Source organism: Colletes latitarsis, chromosome 5 (assembly GCF_051014445.1).
Source record: "Colletes latitarsis isolate SP2378_abdomen chromosome 5, iyColLati1, whole genome shotgun sequence".
Taxonomy (NCBI): Eukaryota; Metazoa; Arthropoda; class Insecta; order Hymenoptera; family Colletidae; genus Colletes; species Colletes latitarsis.
In genome coordinates this window covers 37,247,481-37,271,322 of record NC_135138.1, presented here as the reverse complement: position 1 = coordinate 37,271,322, position 23,842 = coordinate 37,247,481, and the positions used below count along the sequence as shown (strand labels likewise).

Sequence of the window (23,842 nt, the reverse complement as noted above, 5' to 3'; positions counted from 1 at the left end):
AATATCTTCCAGTTTATCATTCTTTTCGCTCCCGTTCGCCCGAAGAATAGGGCGAAAGACCCAACTAGGGTTTCCTGACCAAAAATCTCTGTTTATTCTTCTTCTATACGTTTCACAATTTACATACAGTATTTAACAGTGCTATAAAATGCAATGGATCATAGGACAAAAAGAATTAACGCACACTTTCACTGAATGTAAACAGTAGGCTTACGTATTTATAAGTAAAAGTATCATTAATTCGGAGCCTGTGTACTTTTACTTGTGAAACTGGTATGCGTTATAACAATTTGTTCACGCTTTTACCGTAACGATGTTATCTCGTAATCTCGCGATATTTACGTGCAAGATTTTGAAGCTCGTTAAACGGTTTGATTCTTAAAGGGATTAGCGTCTTTGGGCGGCGCAACGCGCCGGAGAGCGTCGATGAGGGATAGACAACACAGGCACGTAATTGTAGGCGCGGCGAAGATGCCTCGACCGTGCCTTTTCCATTTGTCGAGGCAGCCAGCGTCGAAGCATCTTATACCGTTCGTCCTCGTGGGCATTCCAAGCGGGAATTCTCGAAAGCCAGTTGTGCCGTAGAAACACGCGTCGCGGCCTGCCGTTCGCTGCGACTTTCGAGTGCTCGTAAAACCGACGTTTTCTCGCTTTGTGCCGCTTTCGTGTGCACCGAATTTTCTCGCCAACGGACCACCGACGAATACCAAAGTGCCGTAACCACTTGACCCCGACGCCCTCAGGTTCCACGGTCAAATTCCGGTGAGTACCAACTACCTGTCGAGTACCTGTTACCGTCAATCTCCAAATCGCCTCTAAACGAGCAACCGTTGCCCTGTTAACGGGAAGAAATGCACTCGAGGACGTCGAAATTCTATTTAACTTCACGGCTCGTCGATTGTTTTTTATTCGTTCGTTCAACAAAGGCTTGGCCTACTATCTTGCGCGAGCAACGCGTTCAGTATTAATCGTTTCTATTTAAAGTTTGAGTCACCATCGGCCCCACGGAGCCGTATGTATTAATAAAATGTGGACCAATTAGTTTTACTTCGAGAAAAGAAAAGTAAACAAATCGTAACAAAATGTAAATCAAATTAAACGAAAAAGAAAGTTGAGAAATCTTTCTGGAAGATGAAATATTAATAAAAACAAAACGGATTGAAGTCGAAATTAATTTATTTTGCTCGTGCATGACTGCAAACCGTTTTTGTTATTGTGCCAGGGATGTATTGTAATTGCATATCAAGAACAGATGGTTTTGAATTAAAGTTTAGTTGCTCGCGCCGATTAACGATTCGTTAAGCATCACGAAAACGACCTGCCAATAGAAAATTCGCGATTAATGTCGGGCGCATCATGTTCATGGTTGCAATGGACTGATAAGAGTTAATTAAGTGTGAAGTAGAGCATGAGTTAAGTGACCGAGTGGCGCGTGACGGATAAAAAAATATTACACGCAATACTAAACGATTTCCAACGCTTCTTATGCATCCATTGGAAACAATCGCGGCCGATTTGCAATCAAAGCATTCTTATTTGTACGATGAAGAAAACGATCTAAAAAATTTCTAGAGTCGACGCAAGTGATTCATTTTAAATGTAACTTTTTGAAAACTTCGCATTTACAACGCGCTCCTATTAATTTAGAATTCGTTTGAAAGCTTCGCTTCTGAATAGACGAAGTTTTTATTCCACAATCCGACGTTTCTCCGACAGCCCATACTTCAGCGAACTTCGCGAACTGTATTCGTATTTTCGTCATTAAAAAAATGTCAAGGCGTGGTAAACATCGTGTACAATCCTCTGCTAAAATCTCGAATTATTCATGCTTGTACGTTCCTTGCAAAAAGCTCGCAAAGAACAGGTTTCTTTCTGCTTCCGAAACGGGGAACACCGTTACGAGCTTTTCGAAACGTCCGCAGTAATTTCCGTGAAAATGGTCGACGGTCCCGCGAACGCCAGAACCTCTGATCACCGGATCGATGGTTCCCGGCTTTCGAGCAGTAGTCTGCGTTTCGTTGACACGGTTCGCCAGCAGCGATAATCGAAGGTTTCGAAGCGGAAGCGACGATCCTCGCTGAACAACTTATCGAAACAAAGGAGTTGTTCGTGCAACAGGACGTCGGTACTTTCGTTCGCGAAAACTTGCGGTGGTCCTCGACTTGGTTCTGTCGGCTAACGATCATGCGGAAACGTACCGAGTACGAACACAGCCTTTGGGCGTTTGCGACGACAAACGTCCGTTCCGTGGTCGAGTCTATTGACTCTGGAGAAACCACAATAGCAGGTAATCCATTCGCGACTCGCATTCCTGGACGAGCGTGTCGTACTCGGCGTTCCTTCCAGCCAGCGGCGGGAAAAGTGCTCGGTCGAAACTTTCTAAGCGTATATCGTATCGCTAACCGTGGCCAGCAATCCATGATCGAGATATCCGAGCGAACACGCCGCGGGGTGTGAGTCCGTAAAATCGTGCTCGAGAAATTCGCGACGTCGCACGTGGAGAAATTTTCCTATAATCTACTCCCGTAAACATATTTTCTTAGTCCCCGGGCGACGTGGTCACTAGATCTAAAATAGATTTCCAGTTTCACGCGTTGACTCTTCCCCGGTTTAGCTAGAAATTCTTAATTTAAAGAAAATTTTAATCACCTTGAAACATTGCGGAGATTACGTTACCAGAATGGCCATCACCTTTCGCATAATATAAACCAATAATAAGGAATGTCCGTGGTAGTCGAGGCCTTGTTTATGCATGCATCCCACGCCTTTCGACTGTTAGATCGACCCGATTTCATCGTTGAGAAGTCGTAGAATTTATTTTTTGATCAGAGAAATACAAATAACGTGGCTAGTCTACATTTGTACCAATATTTCGTCGTGTGCATCGTTGCGTAATCGACTTGCACAACCGGTAATTTGATCCATTCCAGTTTTGTCAACATTTTTGCATACGAAGGCCAGCGTATATTACCCAAGTTTGCTTACGATAAAAGGGTATTCGCGGAATTTGTGGATTTCAGCGACAGGTGTTCCGCGGTTGCGTCACACCGCGAGAAAGAAGAGAAACGGGAACTCGTATTATCGCTATCGTTACGTAAACAACAATGTAGCGAGGTTCGAAGATTGTCAGTGTTCATCTTTTCCTCACATACGGTCACTCGCGGTCAGCAGGTAGTACCGTTGCACGTTTGCTTGGAATTGGACGTATCTGGATACCAAGCAACCGTTGGCTCGCGCGATGTATACGCGACCCGTGCGCCGTGAAACGCCACTCGTAGGCGAATCGTTCTTGCGATTATAGTGAAAAGAACCGCGTGGTTGCCCAGCGAACTCCGTTAAATCGCGTACGCGGCCTTCTTCGAGTTCTTTGAACGATTCGAACGCGGCCTCGGTCAATTCTCTAGCGGGACACGAGCGCCCACGTAAAAATAGCGGGAACGACGACGCGCTGAGCAGAAAGTACAATGATCGAAATGGCCACTTTTCGTAATCGCTAGGAAACATTTTTGCATAATCTGCACATCCTACGGAATCAGGAAACAATGGCTATTTAAGCGTCGTACGATGGGAATGCTGTTCACTTAATGAGAATTTAACGTTCGTTTGTTCAATTATCAGTTTATTTGTTTCCTTAGACAAGTGCAAACCACACCACTTATTCGTATAGCCTTTTTGCATTTTTCATTGGATCGATTCTCAGCCATGATTTCCTGCAATAATCGTTGTGAGATTTGTATAATAGAGGTTTTCCTTTATTATAAATTACCATTTTTACCATTTTCGTTTCCTTGGAAATTCCCTGCAGCTGGAAATAGGCGTTTAAAATCGCAACTACTCGAAGCATTCGAAGCGTAATTCTCCTTCAGGTTATTTTGCTCGCATTTCTGACGGTCAAGTAATGCAACAATGCCGCAATGTTCCGCCACGCGGGTGTACAGTCCAAGGAAATTGTTTTGCAAGATTCTGGATCGCAAGGATCACGAGGTGGTAGGGCAAGGACCCTGTAATCGATATTCTCACATTCCCGTCGAATTTAGCACGAGCGTATAAACTCCCGTAATACGATAATGCGACCGCAAAACGTGACTCGTCCGCATACTGTTCGCGCGAACAAGGCTCGAACCCATCTTGACCGTTCACACTTGCTCGCGACTGTTCGACTTTAATCAAAATTATTTCCTATTCTTCGAAAAATCAATCGCTAGAATGCTGAATCATATCGTTATTATCTTCGAGTAAAATTCAAAGTCTGGAATTCGCTTAAAATAGAAATCATAACGCTTGCAGCAATAATCGAATCGTCGAAACAAATGAAAGTGTCCATGACTAGGTTAGTGTCGAAATTAGGTGCACTAACTTAGCTCGCGTACGTATACGTAATCTGTGTAACTTCCAGCATTCCGCTCGGTGCACGCCTCACGGCAGCCTCGACGATTAATAGAGATGACATAGCTGCTTATTAGCATGGCATTACAATTCTGGCAGCCGTCTGACGGAGGAGATAGCAAAGTCACTGTCCTTTAACACGCTGACTGTCAGACCGAAACCGTGAAACTTTCTACGTGGCCGAAAAGATCACATTTTCAGGCAAGCAGAAGTAACCGAAAGTTCGTACGAAGAAAGAAAAGTGCTCCAAACTTTTGGGCAGCAGCGTAAACGATGTAGCTGGTATTTTATTCATAGGTGAGCGATCTCTCCTCGGCGAACGATATCGGGGGAAAGTCTTTTACGGATTTACGAAGCTAGCCAGATTGCAAATAAATGTCAAAGATGCTCGTCTTTTACTCCGTCTCGCTCGAACGAAATTGCTAGGGATGTATTAGTATTAATGGTATCCGCAACGTTTTGTTCGTATCTTCTTAAACTGCGTGCGTTTATCATTGCCTGGTATAATCTTGTACTGTAAATGCTACGGGGAAAATAACGAGTACAATTTATGGGATGAATTTTGTATGTATTTACCGTCTGAACCTGAATATTTACAATGTTTGCACGCTCTTATGAATATGTACAATTCGAGCAACCGTGTCGAGCGATGTACCGAGTTGGGAATCGTTTTTCTTTTTAACGGAAGCTCGAAGAAAATTGTTTTGCGGAACGTCCAATCAACCGACGATTTGATGTAGAAAAAAATAAGCGGAACAGGTGTATAAAATAACCGGAATAGAAGCCAGCGACTGATCGCCTAGTTTGCTAAGTTTAGCAATCCGCGATAATTAGCGGGGGGAAATGAGATTTGTTGAAAAACGAAATTACACCGAAACGACCGGCGCATTCGTGAGATTTCAGATAAGCTTTCATAATTTCGTGGCACCTGTCTTTCAACTTGTTTTCTTTCCGTGCCTGCATTCCAGAGAAAGTTAGCCGCGATGATTTGGCACGCAAGCGAGCCGCGTACTCGTTCGCTTGTGCGTACTTACGTTTCCATCGCGCGTTAGCCTGCGGGCGTACAGCTGCATGCACGTTGGAAACTTTGACCATACGCGTGAACGACAGAGATACATTTTAATTTGCCATTTCAAACGGTCGAACATTCTTCGAAACGTCCCGCAATAATTCAATTCGCTCCGACAACCGATTACTCCAACGGCGAATTTTAATTATACTCGTCAAGATCAGCTGTTTTAAATTTTATAGAATATATACAAAATTGTTATAAAACGCGTTTATGGTTGGTATAGCTGTAGCTTCGATCGTTTGAGCGCGCGGAAACGTATTAATTCCGATAACCTGGTATTCGTGTCGGCTCTCAGATGACAAAAACGTAATTTGTCACGCTCGCCCCCGATCGACCTTCGTCGAGTAACCAGTCCCGGCCACGGAAAATCTCGAATTCAGTTTGAAATCGGAACCCATCGCTGGGAATACCCGGGAACATCGGCTCTCACTTTCGGCAATGGGCTTCCAACAGTGTATTTCGTTTGATCCGCCCAGCCCCGAAATATGAGTTTCACGGACCCCGTAGAGGAAAAGATCCGACTATCGGTTCGTTCCTGCGAATGAACGATGGAAACGTCGAAAATCCACCGACATTCCCAGCTATCAGCGTCGAAAACGCTGTTAAAGTTCCTGGCGATTACGGGCTTTGCTCTTTGAAACTGCAACTCGTTCTTTTTCGATTAATTTTATTTCATTTTTTACTTTTCTTATTTATAGACGTGTCATCACGAGAACTTAATATTGTCTATTAATACAAGATGTTCTCGAAACTTTAAGTTAAGGGGTACAAGCGATTTCAAAACTGGTTTCATTAATTTTATATTTGAAACGATTTCAAGCGAATTAAGTAATGATTTCGAAATCACTGGAATAAAACATTTCGCGTTAGAAGGAAGGGAGCAGGAAATAACTTTCTTACTTTATTTGTATTAATGATTAACACGTTCAGTGACTGCCAGCCAAATAGCAGGTGTAAAATAGCGAATTTTTAACCGTTTAATAATCAGAATAAGAATCAGCGGTCGATTACATACATACATTATTTATTAGGCTAGCGTCGAATCGACGGGATCGACAGTTTTCGTCGAGACGATTCGAGGGCGCCTTGGCTCAAAGTTGAATAAATATTCGAGCGTTGAAAAATGCCTCTTTATGTCGATCGAAATGCCTCCATCTTCCTAATCGAATCAGCACATTAACGGGAAACGTGATCGGGGCTATTAAATCGACGATATTCGCGTTCGATTTTGCGAATCGAAGGAGAATTCGTGACGAGGATCGACACCCGCGGAGAAACAGGAGCGGCTTCGGGGCCACGCCTCGCTGAGTTCAGATACGCTTTAGAAAGGCGAATCACTTCGACGAGCAAAAACCTTTCCAACGCCCTTCACTTTTCGCGGGAAAAACGGAATTCGCGATGCCTCCGTGAACGTTACGGGCAATCGAATCGCCCAACCGCGGGTCGACTTCCACTTCGCGGACCGGCAGGATTCCGTCTGAGAAAATGCGAACAGATCTCGTCGCGATAGGTTGCACGGTCCTCCTCGCCGAACGGATACTCTTTGCGTAGCGTGGTCGAGCGAGAGCCACTTTCTTTCGCTTTCCACGAAAAACATTTTCATTCGAATTTCAGCGGGAAAACGCCACGGTTCGCGGCTCAAAGAGTTTTCAAGTGGCGGTGCGCATTCTGCCATTGCACCGAAATGGAAAGCTTTGCGGAGTTCCGCGATATAACAGAGGAAAGTTTCATTAAAAACGTTTTTGATTTCATTTCCTAGAAATATTGTTGACAACGGGGTTCGCGCGACCCTGTCAAAGGGTTCAATTACAGGACTTACCGAAAGGAGAAATAGATTCGGCCGGGCCCTTTGTCGTTCCCATAGTATCGAAATTGTTTACAGTATTTGGCAACGCGCCAAATTTCAACGATTTTCGCAACTCCTATATTTTTCGTAAACCACTGGAACGATACGATTCGAGATCTATTACGGTAGCAATATATCATGCAGGAGTGTGTACCGCGTTATAGAGGGAAATTTTGTGTACGACTTCTTAGGAAATCGACAGATTTATGGCCCGCGAATTGAATATAATTCTCCGATGCCAGTAATCGATGAACACGTCGGGGCAAACTGCGATTCTCCATCAGACGGGACAGCAAGTTTCGTCGACAACGCGCGTAAAGATTCTTGATTTGTTGTATCGCTGCACGTTCAACTATTTTGCGGCAATTCCATCGTTTCTGGTCGCAGTTGAATATACTATGCCTTATGGTATCATTATTGATTGATCGGCTGTCAGCAGCATTCGTGCACAGAATTACGTTTCGCGGTGGATTTATACGGGCTGCGTGCAACCGTCGAAAACATTTGGACCGATAGAACCGACGTATAAATTGGGTTTCGTGTAGGAGAATGCTGGTCCCTTTAACCCTTTCGTTAAAAATATCTAGATATTATAATATCGTCGTGAACGATTGTTTATGCAAGACTGAGCGCGTGTTCGCGAGTGTCGGAGCGTTTCGTAATTCGACGTAGAATAACGACTGTCTCGTTTTGTACACCTTGAGCGCTTTTAGTTTCAAACGCGTCCTAGTCAAAGGGTTACCTGGAGTTCCACGGCCAGGAGACCGTGAGAACGAGACCGGTAGATTCGTAGAATTATGCGAGCGTGTTTCATGGTACACCTGGTCCTGTCAAAACTTGCAGTCCTTTGAAGGGAAGTGGTTGGAACCAGACCGTTGATTCCAAGTTGCTGATAGGGAAACAAATTAATTTAGCCAAACGTGCAAGCTAGAAATGTAATTTTAGACGTAGAAGACATCGAAAACGTGGCTGTGCATCGTATTGTATTCGCGTGCGAATCTCCGGCATGAAATTTAGCGTCGTGACGCGCCACAACGACGATGAGAAACTATTTCGGCGCATTGCGGAAGTAGGTGGGCCCCCGTGCGAGCCGGCTTGAATTGCTGGTTAATTGAGATGTAACTTCTGCCACGCAGATTGAATATTGCCCGGGAGGATGGACGTTGAAACCGGGGCCATTTTGGCCCTACAAATATTGGCTCTCTGTTCGATCGTCGCCGCCCTATTGGCCTATCTAATGCGGCAATCGAGGAACGCCACCGACGAGTACGAGTCCCGTAACAAACGTCACGTGCTCGTTACCAGCTGCGACACTTGCGTAGGCCTGCAGATCGCCCTTGCGCTCTACGAAGTTGGTTACAAGGTAATTATCCCGCGTCCCACGAGAATTCCTCAATTTGCGTAACGGTTTCGTTGCAAAGATAATGAACTAGGTGCACTGCGAACAGAGAATTTTCCTGGTTTATTGGCATAAACATTCACGAGGCGGAGCCAGAGATAAAAATCTGAACCGTTTAAATCACCGGATGGCTAATTGAAGTCTACCTAACGAGACACTGGTCTGTTGATTTTCGAAACAGGTACACGATTCGAGCTCGCCTTTGCATCTAACGTAGATCTATGGCTCTCCGAAATCACTCCAGAAACATTTTAGGCAAAGTGTCGTAATATTTACGATGGACGTATCAGAGTAAAACGCGAGGCTACGAGTTGTAATTGCTTTCCCTTCCGCCTCGATGTGTATGAAATTGAACGTGCTAAATTTAACGCGCCACGATCCGAGGGGTAAACGCAGCCCCTCGGGCAACGTGCAATTTCTAGTCAAGATGTAAATTGCAGGACAAAAGATGTCGTGTGGCTGTAATCCAGCGACGAAATCAATATCGCAACGTTAACGTTGACTGTCTACAGGTGTTCGCCGGTCTGCTGGATCCCTCTGGCAATTCACCATCGATCAAGCTCCTGCGAGCGATGGAACAGCAGAGAGAACGGGACGAGGAACCGGGGGACGCGACCCTGGGCAATCCGCAGGATCCGGAAGTACGTGCTCGCGGCCAAATCGTGCCATTGGAGCTGGACCCGACGAGGGAGGACAGTTTACGCGCTTGTTTGGACGCAGTTAGAGCAAAACTTCCGGCTGGCGAGGACGGCAAGCAATTGTCGATTTAATGCGGCTCGAACGGCGAAGATTCAACACGCTCCGTTGACCGTCCGGTTCTGTTCATTTTCACGCGATCTAGCTGTAATATTTGCACGGGTATGGCAATGCTAGCAGGGGACACCTTTCAGACGTTTTTAACCGGAATAATTACTCTACTTCCTTCACCTCTAATTGGATCGACATACCAAATCGGCGGACCTGATACTGACTTCCCTCTTACTTTCCTACGCGGTGAAAATCATACCGCAACGCAAATATTGTCTACTTCTTCCCTGGGCATGGAAATTAATTACATATTTTCTCAGAAAATCGTGAACAAATTATACGGTTTCGTAGAAAGCTCCGTAGGATGTATTTGTCCTTTTTAATGAAGTGATTCTCGTGCTTCTATAGTTTCTACGACTGGTTGTGTTTCTTTATACGTGCCTTTGCAATCCGTCGCTATCGAATAAATTATTTAGCTACTTAACAAAAACCTGCGCTACTCAAAGGGAACGCTAATTAGCCATCGCGTGATATTCAAGCTCCGTTTCAGAAACTTCCTGCCGTCAGTCAATGGCCGTCTAGAAACTCCTCTGGCTATGCATTTCGATCTTTATCGTTGGCGTATTATTTCTATCGTTAATTAGCGGCGGTATTTCCGTTTCTATAAAACTTATAAGTTTTGTTAAGTTTTCAATCTTCTGAGTCTCATTTAATCAGTCGTTAAGCTCGAGTACTTTTCCTGCGTTCTGGGAAATCACGTTTAGGCTTGATGTTAATCTCAAGTTAATGAGCATTTGAAACGCAATATCCAAACTATTAGAACCAACCACATACGATTGTAAGTTATCATAATTATAATTCCACGTAGTTGCAACTCAGGTTCTTCAGTTTCCACCCACGTTGCATAATAATCTGGTCTTTGAGCACAGATTAATTAATGCAGCGTTTGGCTGAATTTCCTTGTCCCAGATATAAGGAATCAGATTTGCCGATTCGATAAACCTTCGTTGAACACAATACTGCAAATCCACTTGCTTAGAAATCAAACCTAGCATGTTTTTTCCTCGGTATAATCGTAATAGAAGTAATGTTTATTGCTCGTAAAAGCAACGATGCAAAGGAACGTGCTTATGAGCCATAGAAATGCTTAGCAAACCGTTAGCGTTTCAGCCACGCAGGACCGTAACCTTCTTCGGAACGGAAACGTAAAATCGAGTGAAAACATGGACATTGCAGGTAATGTTAGGTAACGTTGGGACCTAGATAATGAATATAGAAAAGAAGAAAGTAGAATAAATATAAAAAGTAGAGGACAATTCTTGTTCTTATACAGGGTGTTCGGCCACCTATGGGAAAAATTTTAATGGGGGATTCTAGAGGCCAAAATAAGAAGAAAATCAAGAATACCAATTTGTTGATGGAGGCTTCGTTAAAAAGTTATTAACAATTAAATTCAAAAATTTCAGATCGTTCTAAAAAAATTATTTTCAATTGCAGGGGTCGATTACAACAATTTTTGGTCAATAGACATACCCCCGAAATCCTACTCAGTTTCGAGAAAAAAATTCTTTTCCGAAAATATAATGTCTGACCATACCATTGATATGTTTCACTGAATTTTCATGCGAATCTTTAAAACGTCATAACTCCTGAACGGATTGGACGATTTTAATGTTTAAAAAAGCAAACTACGCGTATTTTGATGGAGAATATGTACAAATCGCAAAAATATTCGAAAAGTTGGTCCTTGACCCCGCAAAATGAGAAAAACTCCATAAAAATGGTCCAATTTTCAAACAGCCATAACTCCTACAATAGCGAAGATATTTCAATGAAACTTTTTCTGAAGTAGAGCTCATGGGTACCTACAAAAAAGTATTAGACAACTTTTCTGTAGGACGTCAAATAAAATTATGAAAAATGAAAAACGAATTTTCAAGAAAAATCGACAGGGGGTAGGTGCCTAATTTTTCGATGAAAAAAAAATTTTTCAGATCATTCTAAAAAAATTATTTCTAGGTTCTGGGGTCAATTACAATCATTTTTGGTCATTAGACATATCCCCGAAATCTTACCCACTTTCTAGAAAAAAATTCGAGAAGGTGTGAAATTTTTCGACGAAATTAAAATATTTCAAATCGTTCTGAAAAAAATATTGTTAGCTGTGGCGGTCAATTACAGTCATTTTTGGTGAATAGACCTACCCCCGAAATCCTGCGCATTTTCGAGAAAAAAATTCAGTACTGTTGGAACTTTAAACGTTAATAACTGTTTAACGAAGCCTTCATCAATGAATTGGTATTCTTGATTTTCGTCTTATTTTTACCTGTAGAATCTCCCATTAAAATTTTTCCCAAGTATGGCCGAACATCCTGTATGTAACGGATACAATAATGATTTTGCAAATCGAATACCGTGCACCGATCGCGAGCAACAATGCAAAGACGAAGGCAATAATTGTTCCAGCAGTGAATCTGGCCAGTCGTTTCGGTTCGATATAATGCCCTGCGGATTTTATCGGTCGTTGTAAATAGAACGCGAGGAAAGGGATCTCGAATAAGAGAAAAGGGAGCCAAAATAGAGTTTCCGGACACGGTGGCCGCAAAGATTCGCGGATGTAAAATACCTTCGCCTCTCTGGAAATTGTTCGGTTAAAGCGAACGGTTTCCGTGGTACGGAGGTCTGATAACCGATCGTCGGATGCAATGAATTTGCTTTTATCGATTTTCGTTGCCCCCGCGTGTATCCTTAGCGATCTTACGCGACTACGGTACAACGCAATCGTGTTACTATCTCCTCCGTAAATTATTTCCAACACCGTGCACGGTAGTAGTTTCCAAACCCTTTCCAAGACACACCTCTAAAAAAAGAAACGAAAGCCCCTGCACCCCGGATAGGCGGTAGCTTTAAAACGATACAAGACAAATACACTCCAAGAGTTGTAAATCCTCGACGATCGTTGGAAACGGATCGAGCGTTTTATTTCTAATAAAACAGTAAAAGGGGCGACCGTCTAATTTCTGCCGTTCCTTTTCTTCCTCTGGAATCAAAGTGACCTGTGCTCGGCGAACATTAATGCAGCTTTAACGACGCGTTCGCGAACTTCCGGGCCGGACCGATGCGCTGGGACGTCGCGAATTCCGTGAGGCAAAGTTCCATCTTCGCCGCGTCTGCCGCGCCATACGAAAGCGGCCGCTTAAAGTACACCGAAGTTTGAACTTTACTTAATTACAGGTCTCTGGGCAGTTGTGCACACCGGCGGCTTGGCTCTTCCTGGTATTATAGAGAGGCAGCCGAGTTCCGCGTGGGAATCCATGTTGCGACACAACTTGGTCGCACCGCTTAGAACTGCCAGAGTGTTCACTCCCCTGTTGCGCGCTAAAAGAGGTCCGTTTCTAGCCTACAAATTACAGGATAGACCAGTTTAACTCCTTGTGGCGCAACAATTTCGGTCTTGACACCCTTCCGTGCGCAACGAGGGTCAAGAAATTGATCTCCATACTCCCCGCTATGTTCGAGCGAACGTTGGGAAAGTTCTATAATAAAACACGCGAACGGTTTCCAAATGGTCGGTAAATCTAACTAAGCCACTGTGCCACAAAGAATTGACGAAACCTCGAGCCACGACGCTTGGACAAGGCGGTTCGGATGATCAACGTTTTTACGTTCGGCTGTAAAGACGTTTTATGTTGAAGGTCGCATCGTTCTTTTCGGCGATTCCTCGACGAGCTACGGGACCAAAGCTGGGACAGGGTTGGTGGCGTACAGCGCCTCGCGGAAGGCCGTGGAGGGGGCTGCAGAGGCATTAAAGTGCGAGCTACAGTCCTCCGGAGTCGACGTCGTTCTGCTTAAACCACCGCCAGTGAATCCTCTTATTCTTTATAGTGCGCCCGTTCTCAAGACGTAAGGCTTCAAACATTATTTACAGACTACGGAAAGCAAGTTAGTTCGCTGAACACCGGAGGTGTTTGAGTTCCGTCTGTAATTTGAATTGCGTTCGTGCAGGGGTGATTAAGAGGGGTTTTAAGACCTTTATAGCGCCCACCCAGAGGAAAATGCTCAATTAACATAGATATTAAAATGAATCTGTTCTCGTCTTTATAAGAAACGCTCGATGCGTCTTTTTCCAATTAAAATAATGCTCGACGAGTAGCGTAAATCCCTGAAGTCTTAGATTTTCTTTTACTATGCGTAGCTATCGTTTTATCGCGACGGAGTGCCGTTCAACGCAAACATAAAGGTAACGTAATGTTTGACTTGCGCTTCGAATAATACGGAAACGATGCCTTTGTAGATCCGACGTGGAATCTGGGGTTGTGTCATCCGAGGGAACGTGGACGGCTCCTGTGTCGACTCACTCCATCCAGAGCTCGTTAATTCCAGCACTTACGGCTCCCTGTCCACGCGACTCTTACGACATGGCGGCTAAATCGAGACTTTTCTGCCGATGAATGGCCTCTCGATCGGGTTGGGACGCTAACGAAGGAAGCGTACTGTTACATAGAAGACTTAATTAATATCGTGTTAGGTTACGATCAGCCAGTAATACTTCGTAAGAGTAATGATCGCGAACGGAACCACGTTGACTTAATATTAATTAATCTTCCTCTGCGCGCGTCGATGGGCGATTAGCAACGTTAACCACCACCGAGGCGCCGTTGTCTCGACGCTTTCGTTTTTCAATATCTTTTCAGCCTGTACGACGCGCCCGAGGCTCAATATTCTAAGAACAATGTACAGTTTTGTAATTAATACAACGTTAACAAAAACTTGGGATCGTGGTTTCAGTGTCTTTTTGATTGCAAACTCTTCACAGTTGACTAAGATTGCCTAACTCCTGTCCACCGTCGTTTGCACCAGTGTCCGTAATTATTCCGTTCCTATTACGCGATTTCTAATCGAACAGCAGAATTAGTTCGGAAGAATTAGCTTCGCAAACTCATCTATCGTATCAAAATTGATAGCTTCCAATTCTTTAGCGATGAAACGAGCGCCTTAATTATTAGAGAGATCTGCCCAGTGAACCTCGGTATTTTTCGAGGAAGAACTTCGGTAGAAGCAATCTGATAGCGTTCGTTGCTTTTTGCTCCCTCGGTGCTTCGGCGTTGGCGTTTCCGTCGACAAGGATAAATAGCAAGGAGTATCAACAAGTACTTTCTAACAACTTTATACCGTTTTTGAAACGTTTCCATCGCATTCCACTGACGTTTCAACACGATGACGGTGTTCGAAAAAGGGGCATATTGCAAATCTTTGGGGAATGCTCGTAAAGAAGGTCTATCCGCACAATAGAATCGCGCGAGAAGTGGGCGGTAACGAAACGTTTATGCGTCTTAAAATATTCCGAGGTTCAACGTCGTCGTTGCATAAAACTCTATTCCAATTACTCGATGGACCGTGCATAATCTTTTTCCGATACTTTCAGCGGGAACAAGAAGGAAGCGCGGAAAGTCGACGAATTATAAAAAACAAAAAACTACGGTACCGGGTTTTCGTCGCGTAAGCAGTCCTTAGAATGCACGTAATTACTTATATAATCGCGATGGGTCCGTGATAAACGTTACGTTAATGCTAACTGCCCGGGACATTTATTAATAATGCATGAGGCAATTCGTCAGAAACATTTCATTACTCGTTGGCAACGTATAGCGGTGATAATCATTGAATCAGAGAGGCAGAGAGGGAGAGAATATTTGACTTTCCATCGAATCGATAGATTACAATTCAGCGAGAAATGAATGTATCATGCGAACGAACGGTACGCGGAAATGCAATAAATTCAACAATAAACTGTATTGCCAGGCTGGGATGCAGCTATTCAGGCGACATATTGACACTCGTTCGCTCTATCGTCGAATACGCGCAATTTATTGCTCATTAATCACGACAGTCCAATTTGCGTTGCCGATCGAATATACGATAGGGCGGTTTCTTTAATGGAATCGAGTGGAGCCGACGCGGGAATAATTGTAGCCCTATAATTTTGGAATTATCGCAGGTTCCCGGGGCTGATTAAAACTACTAAAGCATCGGGTAATGCGTTCGCGTGTGTAGCCCTCCGCTTCGGATAGTTACGAGTACGACTTGAAATTAAAATTCCAGTTCGCGTGAGGCATTCGTAAATCAGCCCGGGCGTTTTGCATGCGTCTATCGCCGGAGGAAGTGGCGTGTACAAGATCTCGTCAGAAAGTTCGAGGACTTCGCGTGTAAATCGTTTATTATTAATCTTAACTTTCGCACATCTCTTTCGACTTTGACGTCTCTTTGAAACGCGATGTCGAAACAGGAAGCCTCGATTTCTCGCCTGGCCAGGCATTTTGCAACCGATTTTTGCGGAGCAATATCGGTATCTGGCAGTGACGAAAACCAGAGTCATAATACAGCCATTAAAAACAAAACGATTATTCGCGAGAACAGTGCCACTGTAAAGTATCGCCCCCTCTCTCTCCATCGTGATTACCGATTAGGTGTGGCAAGCAAATTAATGCTTTAACGAGACCGTTCTGTCGTCCGGCGAACGCTCCTATAAAATGAGATTTTCGCTATCGAGCGTGCAGTCCATCGACGGTCCTCCGAGGAAGCAAATATGGCGCTGGTAGAGGTAAATCGTAAACTCGTCGACCAAGAATGGAAAGCATCGACGGCTGACAATTTTGGAATATCGTCGAACGGATCGAAGCTCCAGAGCCGGCTAAATCCAAATCGATCGTTCCAATTTCGAGCCGAAAAATATCGGGGACCAGCTTTTGTAAAACGGATCACAGTTGCCGTGGCAAAGTATTACAAAGTCGTGACCGTAAAGTAAGGGCGCGGCGTGTTCCGGAGGTCTTTATGCGACTGGCAAAAGCGTCTCCGCGAGTCCGTTTCGCGTACAGCCCTTGTTCTCGGCTAAAGAATAATGGCCCACCCTTTGCAATTCTGCCGCAGCTCAAACGAATTTCCATCGCGCCTTTTTCGCCCCGACTTTCGTGATTAATTTTCATAATACTTTGCACACTTCGTCGTTCACCATTTACCCCGAAAGCTGACATTTTGTTTCTCGCTTTCTGTTCCCAGAGACTGATCGTTCTTGCATTGATCTGCGTCGCGGTCAACGCTTATCCACAGGGCCATCACGATGGTACGAACGAAAAACTAATGTTAGAAGTGTTCCCAAAGTTTCTAAAACATTAACGAACTAAAGAATTTTCACGAGAAAATCCGTAGGGTTGGTCTTGCGATCGAGGGGGTGAGTTTGATCCATCTTAAAGCAATAGGTTTCGTAAGTTTATTCCAACCCGTTCGATTGCAAGAGCAATTCTCTATTAAATTGGCTGTGGATAGGAGAGGTTCTATCATATTTCGATGTTCAAAGATTTGAACGATCGATTTCAGGCGGTGGTGGCGGGGGTGGACACGAACACGGACACGCGCATTCCTTCCACCACTTCTCCGGACCGGTAGCGGGCCATCACGAAGAGATCACCTGGAAGGACAAGCATGGCCACCACTACCACGATTTCAGGGCCCACCCCAAGTATAAGTTCTCATATGGCGTGGACGATAAGCACACGAAGGACTACCATGGACAGCACGAGCATCGCGACGGTACGCATCGAGCTCTCGGAGCATTGATTAAACACCGGAAAGAAAGTATACCGAAACTCAATCTCGAGCTCTTAATTAGAATCTCGAACTAATTGGACGGTCGACCTTGCTCTTAATTAGAAGCAGATTTGCCCGTCGACGAGCTTTCGACGCAACTCGCGGAGATATTTTGCGTGGACGTTTGTTGGACAAAGCGTTCTGTAAAGTTCAAGCTTAGAAGAATAGAATATTTATTAGTAACGAGTCCAACAATCGTCAACGCGAATTCTGATGTGGATTACAGGAAAAGAAGTCGAAGGGGAGTATCATCTTCACGAGCCAGGCGGCAACGTGAGAACCGTGAAGTATCATTCGCATCCCCACGGTGGATTCTTCGCAGAGGTCCACAATTATGGTGGAAACGACCACTCCGGCGGCACTTACGGTGGCCACAAGCACAAATAAGGGACGCGACGCATAAAAAAGTACTAATTTAGTTGCAGAAATATATTTCTTTATTTATGTTATTGTTATATTCAGGGTACTTTGTTTTGGAGTGGTCCTCCGCGATGAGCGGAGAGGTCGTTTCCGTTGTTGCACCTTTGTGGATCGTTAAACACATAATAAATGAAACCAGTATTCTTTTGCTGAACCTTCACACGACCAACGATTTTTTCCTATATAAAATACGCGTTGATTAATATTAATGTATTCGTTAGCTAGAGACTTAATATATATCTGTGCATATTGTTACATATGCTTAACTAAAGGACAAACCGAGATAGACATCACGACACAGAATACTAACAAAGAATAATAAAGGAAAGAAAAAATTAATGGGTCCGTCTATGTAAAACCAAATCCTACCAGATCCTAAAGATCTTTTTACACGAAGCAACGATCACCCAGTAAAATTAAGAGAAGCAAAGGATGAAGTTAGTGGGAGGAATAATTACGAATTCCCTTTAATTTCTCGAGCGCAAACAAACATTCCGGAAGGTGTAAAAACACCCCACGCGATTAACCGAGGGTTTGGAACGGTAAAAAGGTTGTCGATCGCTGGAACAAATGAAATTCGACGTTCGAATTGGATGCAACTGCGTTGCGGGGATGACGCGGTCGCAAGAACCAGGATCAAGACAGGATCGTAAAGAGATCGCCACCCCAGTTTCGTCACTGACCCACTCCAGCAAATCCCGCTACGAATTCCCATCACCGGTAATTGCAATGCGCATTCGCTTCGACAATTTCTACTAAGTTTGCGCAGTGGATGATATTGAGTAGACACGGCCCGCCGATGAAGCACAGACGCCAACTTCCTCGGAAGCTCGAGGCTTTCTCCGAGGACTGGGCCAACAAAGATACACCTAGAGTTCCCCCGTCTTGGGGAACGAGTAATTAAAACGAACTGTGCGTGGCGTTTAAATATTTCTTCTCCCTTTCGCGAAAATATTCGGGTTAATTAACTAAAACCTCTTCGAAGATACACGGAGCCTATTTATTTCTGAAGACTAAACAATTTCGCGTATATCGGTGTAAACTGATGGTTAAAATGGCCAACAATTAAGGTAGAAATAGTTTAGGAAACATTGCGTGGTCGTGGAAGGATAAAGAATACTGGTTGCAAGTAGCGTTCCCGCGTTGCAGGGGCGATAATATTCCGCAAAATACACGGTCAGGGAAACGAAGACCGAAGCATGGCGGAATTAAAATGGAACGCTCAGCTCGAGGAATTCCAACGCGAGTCGAAGAACGCAGCCGTCACCGAGCACGAATAGAATTACAAACTAATTACGTACGGCTGTCGCTTCTGAAGCGAAAGAGCGGAAAGGTGTAGCTACGTTGAATACAAACAACACCGTTTGTTAGTCTCGAAAAAATCCTCGCTCGTTCGACGGTGTTCGCCCGATGCACGTGATTCTTGCGTTTCACGACGATGCACCGTACTTCGCGACGCCTTCCGCTTCTGCACTTGCAATACGTCGTTCTCGCATCGACGATTCCAGCGACAACCCAGTTGCGACTGGAAGCTTGTTAAAGTAATTAGCATTCAGAACAGACTGTCATTTCCATCCTCTACGGAGTGCCGGCAAAATCGTTTCGACTTTAAGGGAGGCACGGTACTTCGTATCGTTCTTCTCGACATACCTCTCGCGAAATTCACATCTTTCCTAGTTCCTAGTGTACTTCATCCTCGTAGTTAAGGGATGCATTCGCGATTAGATTCAGGGTAACTCGTCACAATACTTGTACTAAGTAAAATATTTTAAATTTCTAATAAATAGAAGTTCAGGAGATCTGGTGGTTTGCTTCACGGTACGTCGATTAAATATTGCTGCCATAACGCAATTGTCGATCGAAATCCGAGTCAGTCGTGTTGAAACTCCCGACGTGTACTTTCTATCATAAAGTATAGCGAAACGGAAAAAGGTATTGTCCGTGACAGTCACGGAGGTGCACAAGTCTGCCGATCGGGCCTTTCGAGGATGGACTTAGAGAACTGTGCAATTAAATACTCTTGTTGCGCGCGAATAGTATAAACAACAGCCATCGAAAGTATTACGAATAACATAACATGTGTGTTCCATCGAGGGAGAACCGGTTGACGTGTGCAGCGTGTTATTTCGCAGAATTAATTGAAGAACAACGTTCTGTTCGGTCGCGACGAGAACAATCGCGAATGCTTATGACTGTTGGCATATTTGCGGGCACCTAATTGCGGCGTAAATATTTCAATAAACGGCCGAACCATGGGGGTGGTTCGCGAGGTTCGAATGCATCACGACACCGAGCCACCCTCCGTGTGCCTACGCACAAATGACGCATATCCGTTCCGCGTACGAATGCGCGCTGCAACGCGCCGCGCGGATCGATACAGTCGTTTGCCGAAGAAAACGGATGGATTACGAGTTCCGCTGCGTGAAATAACCTCTTCTCCGAGGAAGTCGGGAGCCGCGGGACTCGACCGACCCCGTATTTTCATCGGTTATCCCGAGGGGAAAGGATTGTCCTCCCACGCCGCGCCCCGGTCTCGTCCCGAACGAATGCACTTATTTAATTAACTACATTACACGGTCCCTCGTTATTTTAATAACGTTATCTCGCTCCCCCCATCGAGATTAAGCTAATTATAATTTCGCTTCGCGCACGACGAGCGAACCGTTTTTCGAATGTTCCGCGGGCACCGTTCTCCAGCGTCGTTTCCGGCGAGGACAATCTCTCGCAGACGTTCCGCTATCGCGGCCCTGGGCACCGACGAAACAAAATATTTCCTTTGACGCTGAAAATGAAATTGCACCGGCCGTATTAATTACAACGTTTTAAACGAAACTTTTAATCGCGACGGGCGAAGAAGGAAAAAGCTTCCCCGCGAGCGAACGTCCGTCCCACTTTGACAATTTCAGACCCGATTAAACGTTGACTTAAAGTTGTACGAGGCGAAGCGTTGGCGGGGCGTTTCAGCTACTTACTTTAGGGTACCCGTTTGAAAAGCCCTTATGGAAGTTCGAAGACCTTTAAAGGCTCTTTGGGAACGTCGCCTGCACCGAAACGGAAGTCGATTCAGACCCCGCGATCGCGGAAACGGCACGAGTTACGCACGGCTGCTGTGTTTATATTCCGATTAAAGAAAACGCGACTTTTCTACAGCCTAGCTGTTGAACGCGCAAACAAGGCATTGATTTAACTTGGAATTAAACGAATATAACCACGCTATCAAAAGCAGGTCGACACACGGTGCCTTTGTGTTTGATTTACCAACGGTGCGTCACCGTTGTGTACACATTTCGTCGAATCGCTTTTTGCATCGGCGCATAGCAAACACCGAGCGCGCAAAAATACTTCCGCGACGGGATCAATAGAGCGGAATCAATAGTCGTTTCGGTGAAACGGCGGTCCATGTGCGTGCAAGGTTTATCGTTATGTTAACAACTGTCAAAGAAACGCCATACTTATGCAGAGAACGCCGATCGGCCGGTAATAGCCCTTTTTTCCTCATCTCGGAGTTAAGTAAGACCGCTGGGCCGCCATTCCACCTGCCAAAAACGACCAACGCTCGCTGGTATATAAACTCCTACGAACGTGTGTCCAGGCATCACTTCATCGCGATCCTGTGAACACTGTCAATATGGTAAACAAGGTACGGATAGATCAAATATAACTGCATCCATAAATTCTGGATCTCTTATTGCTCGAGACACGTTTCTGTCGAGTACAAATATGATAAAAGAGTTATTCAACTTGCAGAGTGCACTTGAGCATTCGGTAGATCGTTTGAAAAATGAATTAAACACTACGCGAGCGGATAGAGCCGAAGTCTGGATGGGAATGGGATTAGCACACGGGATAGATTTTTTCCGCTGCAATATCCGTCGTTCAAACTTTTCCATTGTGAAAATTCACCGTTCCGTCGATAGTTTGTTTTAGCTTTCCTGGTTGGCCTCGCGGCGGTGCAAAGCGGATCGGCGGGACACGCTCACAGTTTCGCGCATTTCCATGGCCCCGTGGAGGGTCCCGCGGAAGAAATCTCGTACCACGGCAAACATGGACACCACCACGACTATGTGGCCCACCCGAAATACGACTTCTCCTACGGCGTGGAAGACCACCATACCGGCGACCATCACGGCCAGAAGGAGCACAGAGATGGTAAGTAGACATCCAATAAAGAACGAGGCTTATCGTTTTTATTCTGGAACCTAAACCTCCCTCGATGTTCTTATTTTATATAATAAGGATGCACTCTTATCGTCCACCTGCAGGGATCTCGTAGCGGAAGAAAGTAAATTATAGACGCAAATAAATTCCGTTCAATAGGTTCATAAATTATATTTCTCTGGTGGTGTATCGTAACTTTGAAGATCTCGAATAATTTGAAATTTCGATTCGATGGATCATGGCGTGAATCAGTGATTTCCCCTTTGATTTTCAATCGTCGTTCGAGTTAACTGCAGTTCTTTTCGAGCAGGCAAGAACGTGGTCGGTGAATACTCGATCAAAGAACCAGGCGGCAACGTGAGAGTCGTCAAGTACCACGCTGACCCTCACGGAGGATTTTTCGCTTACGTGCACAATTCCAACGGCAACAATCACGAGGGTGGCACTTACGGTGGGCACGGAGAATCGCACGGGCACGGATATTATTAATAATTTTGAAAATATCCAACTGTTATCTTTGTTACGATTACTGAATATGCAACCGCGCGGTCGGACCAAACAGGATCGAAGCCGCTCGCGCGGTATCTCGTTCGTCGACTATACTTGTTATCGTTCTTGTTTTAACTATTGAATATAAACTTATGCTAGAGAGCCTCCGTCTATGTTTTAGTTATTCCTTTTGGCTTCTATGATCGAAGGAATTTCCAAGTTTGAATTTACAGGTACGCCGAAACAATCGCGTCGGAGAAATACGAGATTCGCGATATTTTTATCGGCCGTCCACGCGAACGTTATCGGTGTTTTGAAAAATTCCTGACCATTGCTTCCGCCTTTCATCGATTAATTCGCGCAAATTCGAGGACCCACTCGAAGCCCGTGTTTACCACTCGGTGGAAAATTGGTCCACTGAAAAATACAGGTAGACGTTCGCAGTTTGAGCACAATTTAAGGAATCGATAGAACCTATCGCACAGCGCTCCCCATTAACCCAGAAAAATGAAGACTTAATGACCACGATTCGGTCGATCTCTTTCTATTAATACATTTAACGAGTCTCGAGTCGGAATCGTTCGCCGTGTAATGAGAAGTCGCGTGGCGATTCGCGCCGCTGTTACATAATCTTTCCTGGTTCGTTACAGACTTCGTTTGGTCATCGATAGGACACAATTACTTGTCGAGATGCTGGCGAACCTCGCGACCAATAAACGAATGCATAATATAAAATTTTCGGCGAAAAAAAATTCTTCAATCGTTCTGAAAAAATTATTTTTAGCTATGGGGGTCAACTAGAAGCATTTTTGGTAAATAGACATACCCCCGGAATCCTACGCATTTTCGAGAAATAAATTCTTTACCGATATGTTTACTCGTACACCTAGGCTGTGGTTCGACTACTTTGAAAGAAAAATACGCACTCGACAGGTATTACCGTCGATAATGTTAGGAGTACCGATGTTACATCCACCCTTTTGCATAGTTCTCTGGTCTGCTCGACCCCCCATGTAGCTACGGACACGCTGCAAACTTGCGAACAGTTACGAGGGAACTTTCCGAGTTTAGTTTCTCTCGTCGTTCCGTCAATGTGATAAATGAAATCGCGCCTTTCTCCCAAAGAAATAGACGATTTTTCGATCTCCGTCCAACCAGATGGGTAATTTCTTAGTTGTTGAGACCAAAATCCGATTAAAAAGTGTACTCCTTATATTATGGTGCTCTTCGACTGCTGAACAAACGATCTGTCCGTATTAAACGTTGCTAGAATCTTTTATAAGGGTGGAACCAATATTGAACGTAACGTAATCCGATTAGATTTGGTACGATCGCTTCTACGAAGTAATTGCTTAAGAGAGCATCCCTTAGTTTTCAAGATATTACTGTTAATTTATCAGAATTGATTTCTGGACGGGTTGCTCGTCGTGAGAGATGCTTCAAATCTGTTTCCTCTCAGTTCGGGTTGTTTAGGGTGTCGAAGGGTAACCGGAAGGCACCGACACTATCGTGAACAGGGATGGCGGCGGCAACACCCATCGGAGCGTGGCCAGGATCAGGCGTCGATCAGAGGGTGGGGACGAAGTTGTCAGAAACAGGCGGCGGCAATAATACGCGATGGACGCTGTAGGGCGCGATCGATTTTCTCGATCTCGAGAGAATGGAGTCCTTATTATTCCAG

General features: G+C 44.7%; 2 protein-coding genes across 5 annotated transcripts in view; both read left to right on the top strand.

The window, feature by feature from the left end:
• The window catches only part of LOC143341628 (D-beta-hydroxybutyrate dehydrogenase, mitochondrial), a 47,245-nt gene extending 33,048 nt beyond the window's left edge, over window positions 1-14,197 (top strand). The window contains exons 1-7 of one of the 4 annotated variants that reach the window (XM_076764593.1): window positions 328-762; window positions 8,441-8,667; window positions 9,216-9,453; window positions 12,685-12,837; window positions 13,146-13,353; window positions 13,646-13,690; window positions 13,745-13,866. In XM_076764593.1, coding sequence (XP_076620708.1) covers window positions 8,461-8,667; window positions 9,216-9,453; window positions 12,685-12,837; window positions 13,146-13,353; window positions 13,646-13,688 — 849 coding nt within the window. In that variant the 5' untranslated portion in view covers window positions 328-762; window positions 8,441-8,460 and the 3' untranslated portion in view covers window positions 13,689-13,690; window positions 13,745-13,866. Of the gene's footprint in view, window positions 1-327; window positions 763-8,339; window positions 8,378-8,440; window positions 8,668-9,215; window positions 9,454-12,684; window positions 12,838-13,145; window positions 13,354-13,645; window positions 13,691-13,744 lie in introns of those variants that run through there. The other 3 variants (XM_076764590.1, XM_076764592.1, XM_076764591.1) reach the window with 3 other exon arrangements.
• Window positions 14,198-16,515: 2,318 nt separating this feature from the next.
• LOC143342077 (uncharacterized) lies at window positions 16,516-22,161 on the top strand (the record flags this gene model as incomplete). Its single annotated transcript, XM_076765560.1, is given in 6 exon segments — window positions 16,516-16,570; window positions 16,825-17,037; window positions 17,321-17,385; window positions 17,388-17,501; window positions 21,432-21,663; window positions 21,983-22,161. Coding segments are annotated over 6 exon segments (858 nt in total), but the record flags the coding sequence as incomplete, so codon positions are not given.
• Between the last annotated feature and the right edge of the window lie 1,681 nt (window positions 22,162-23,842).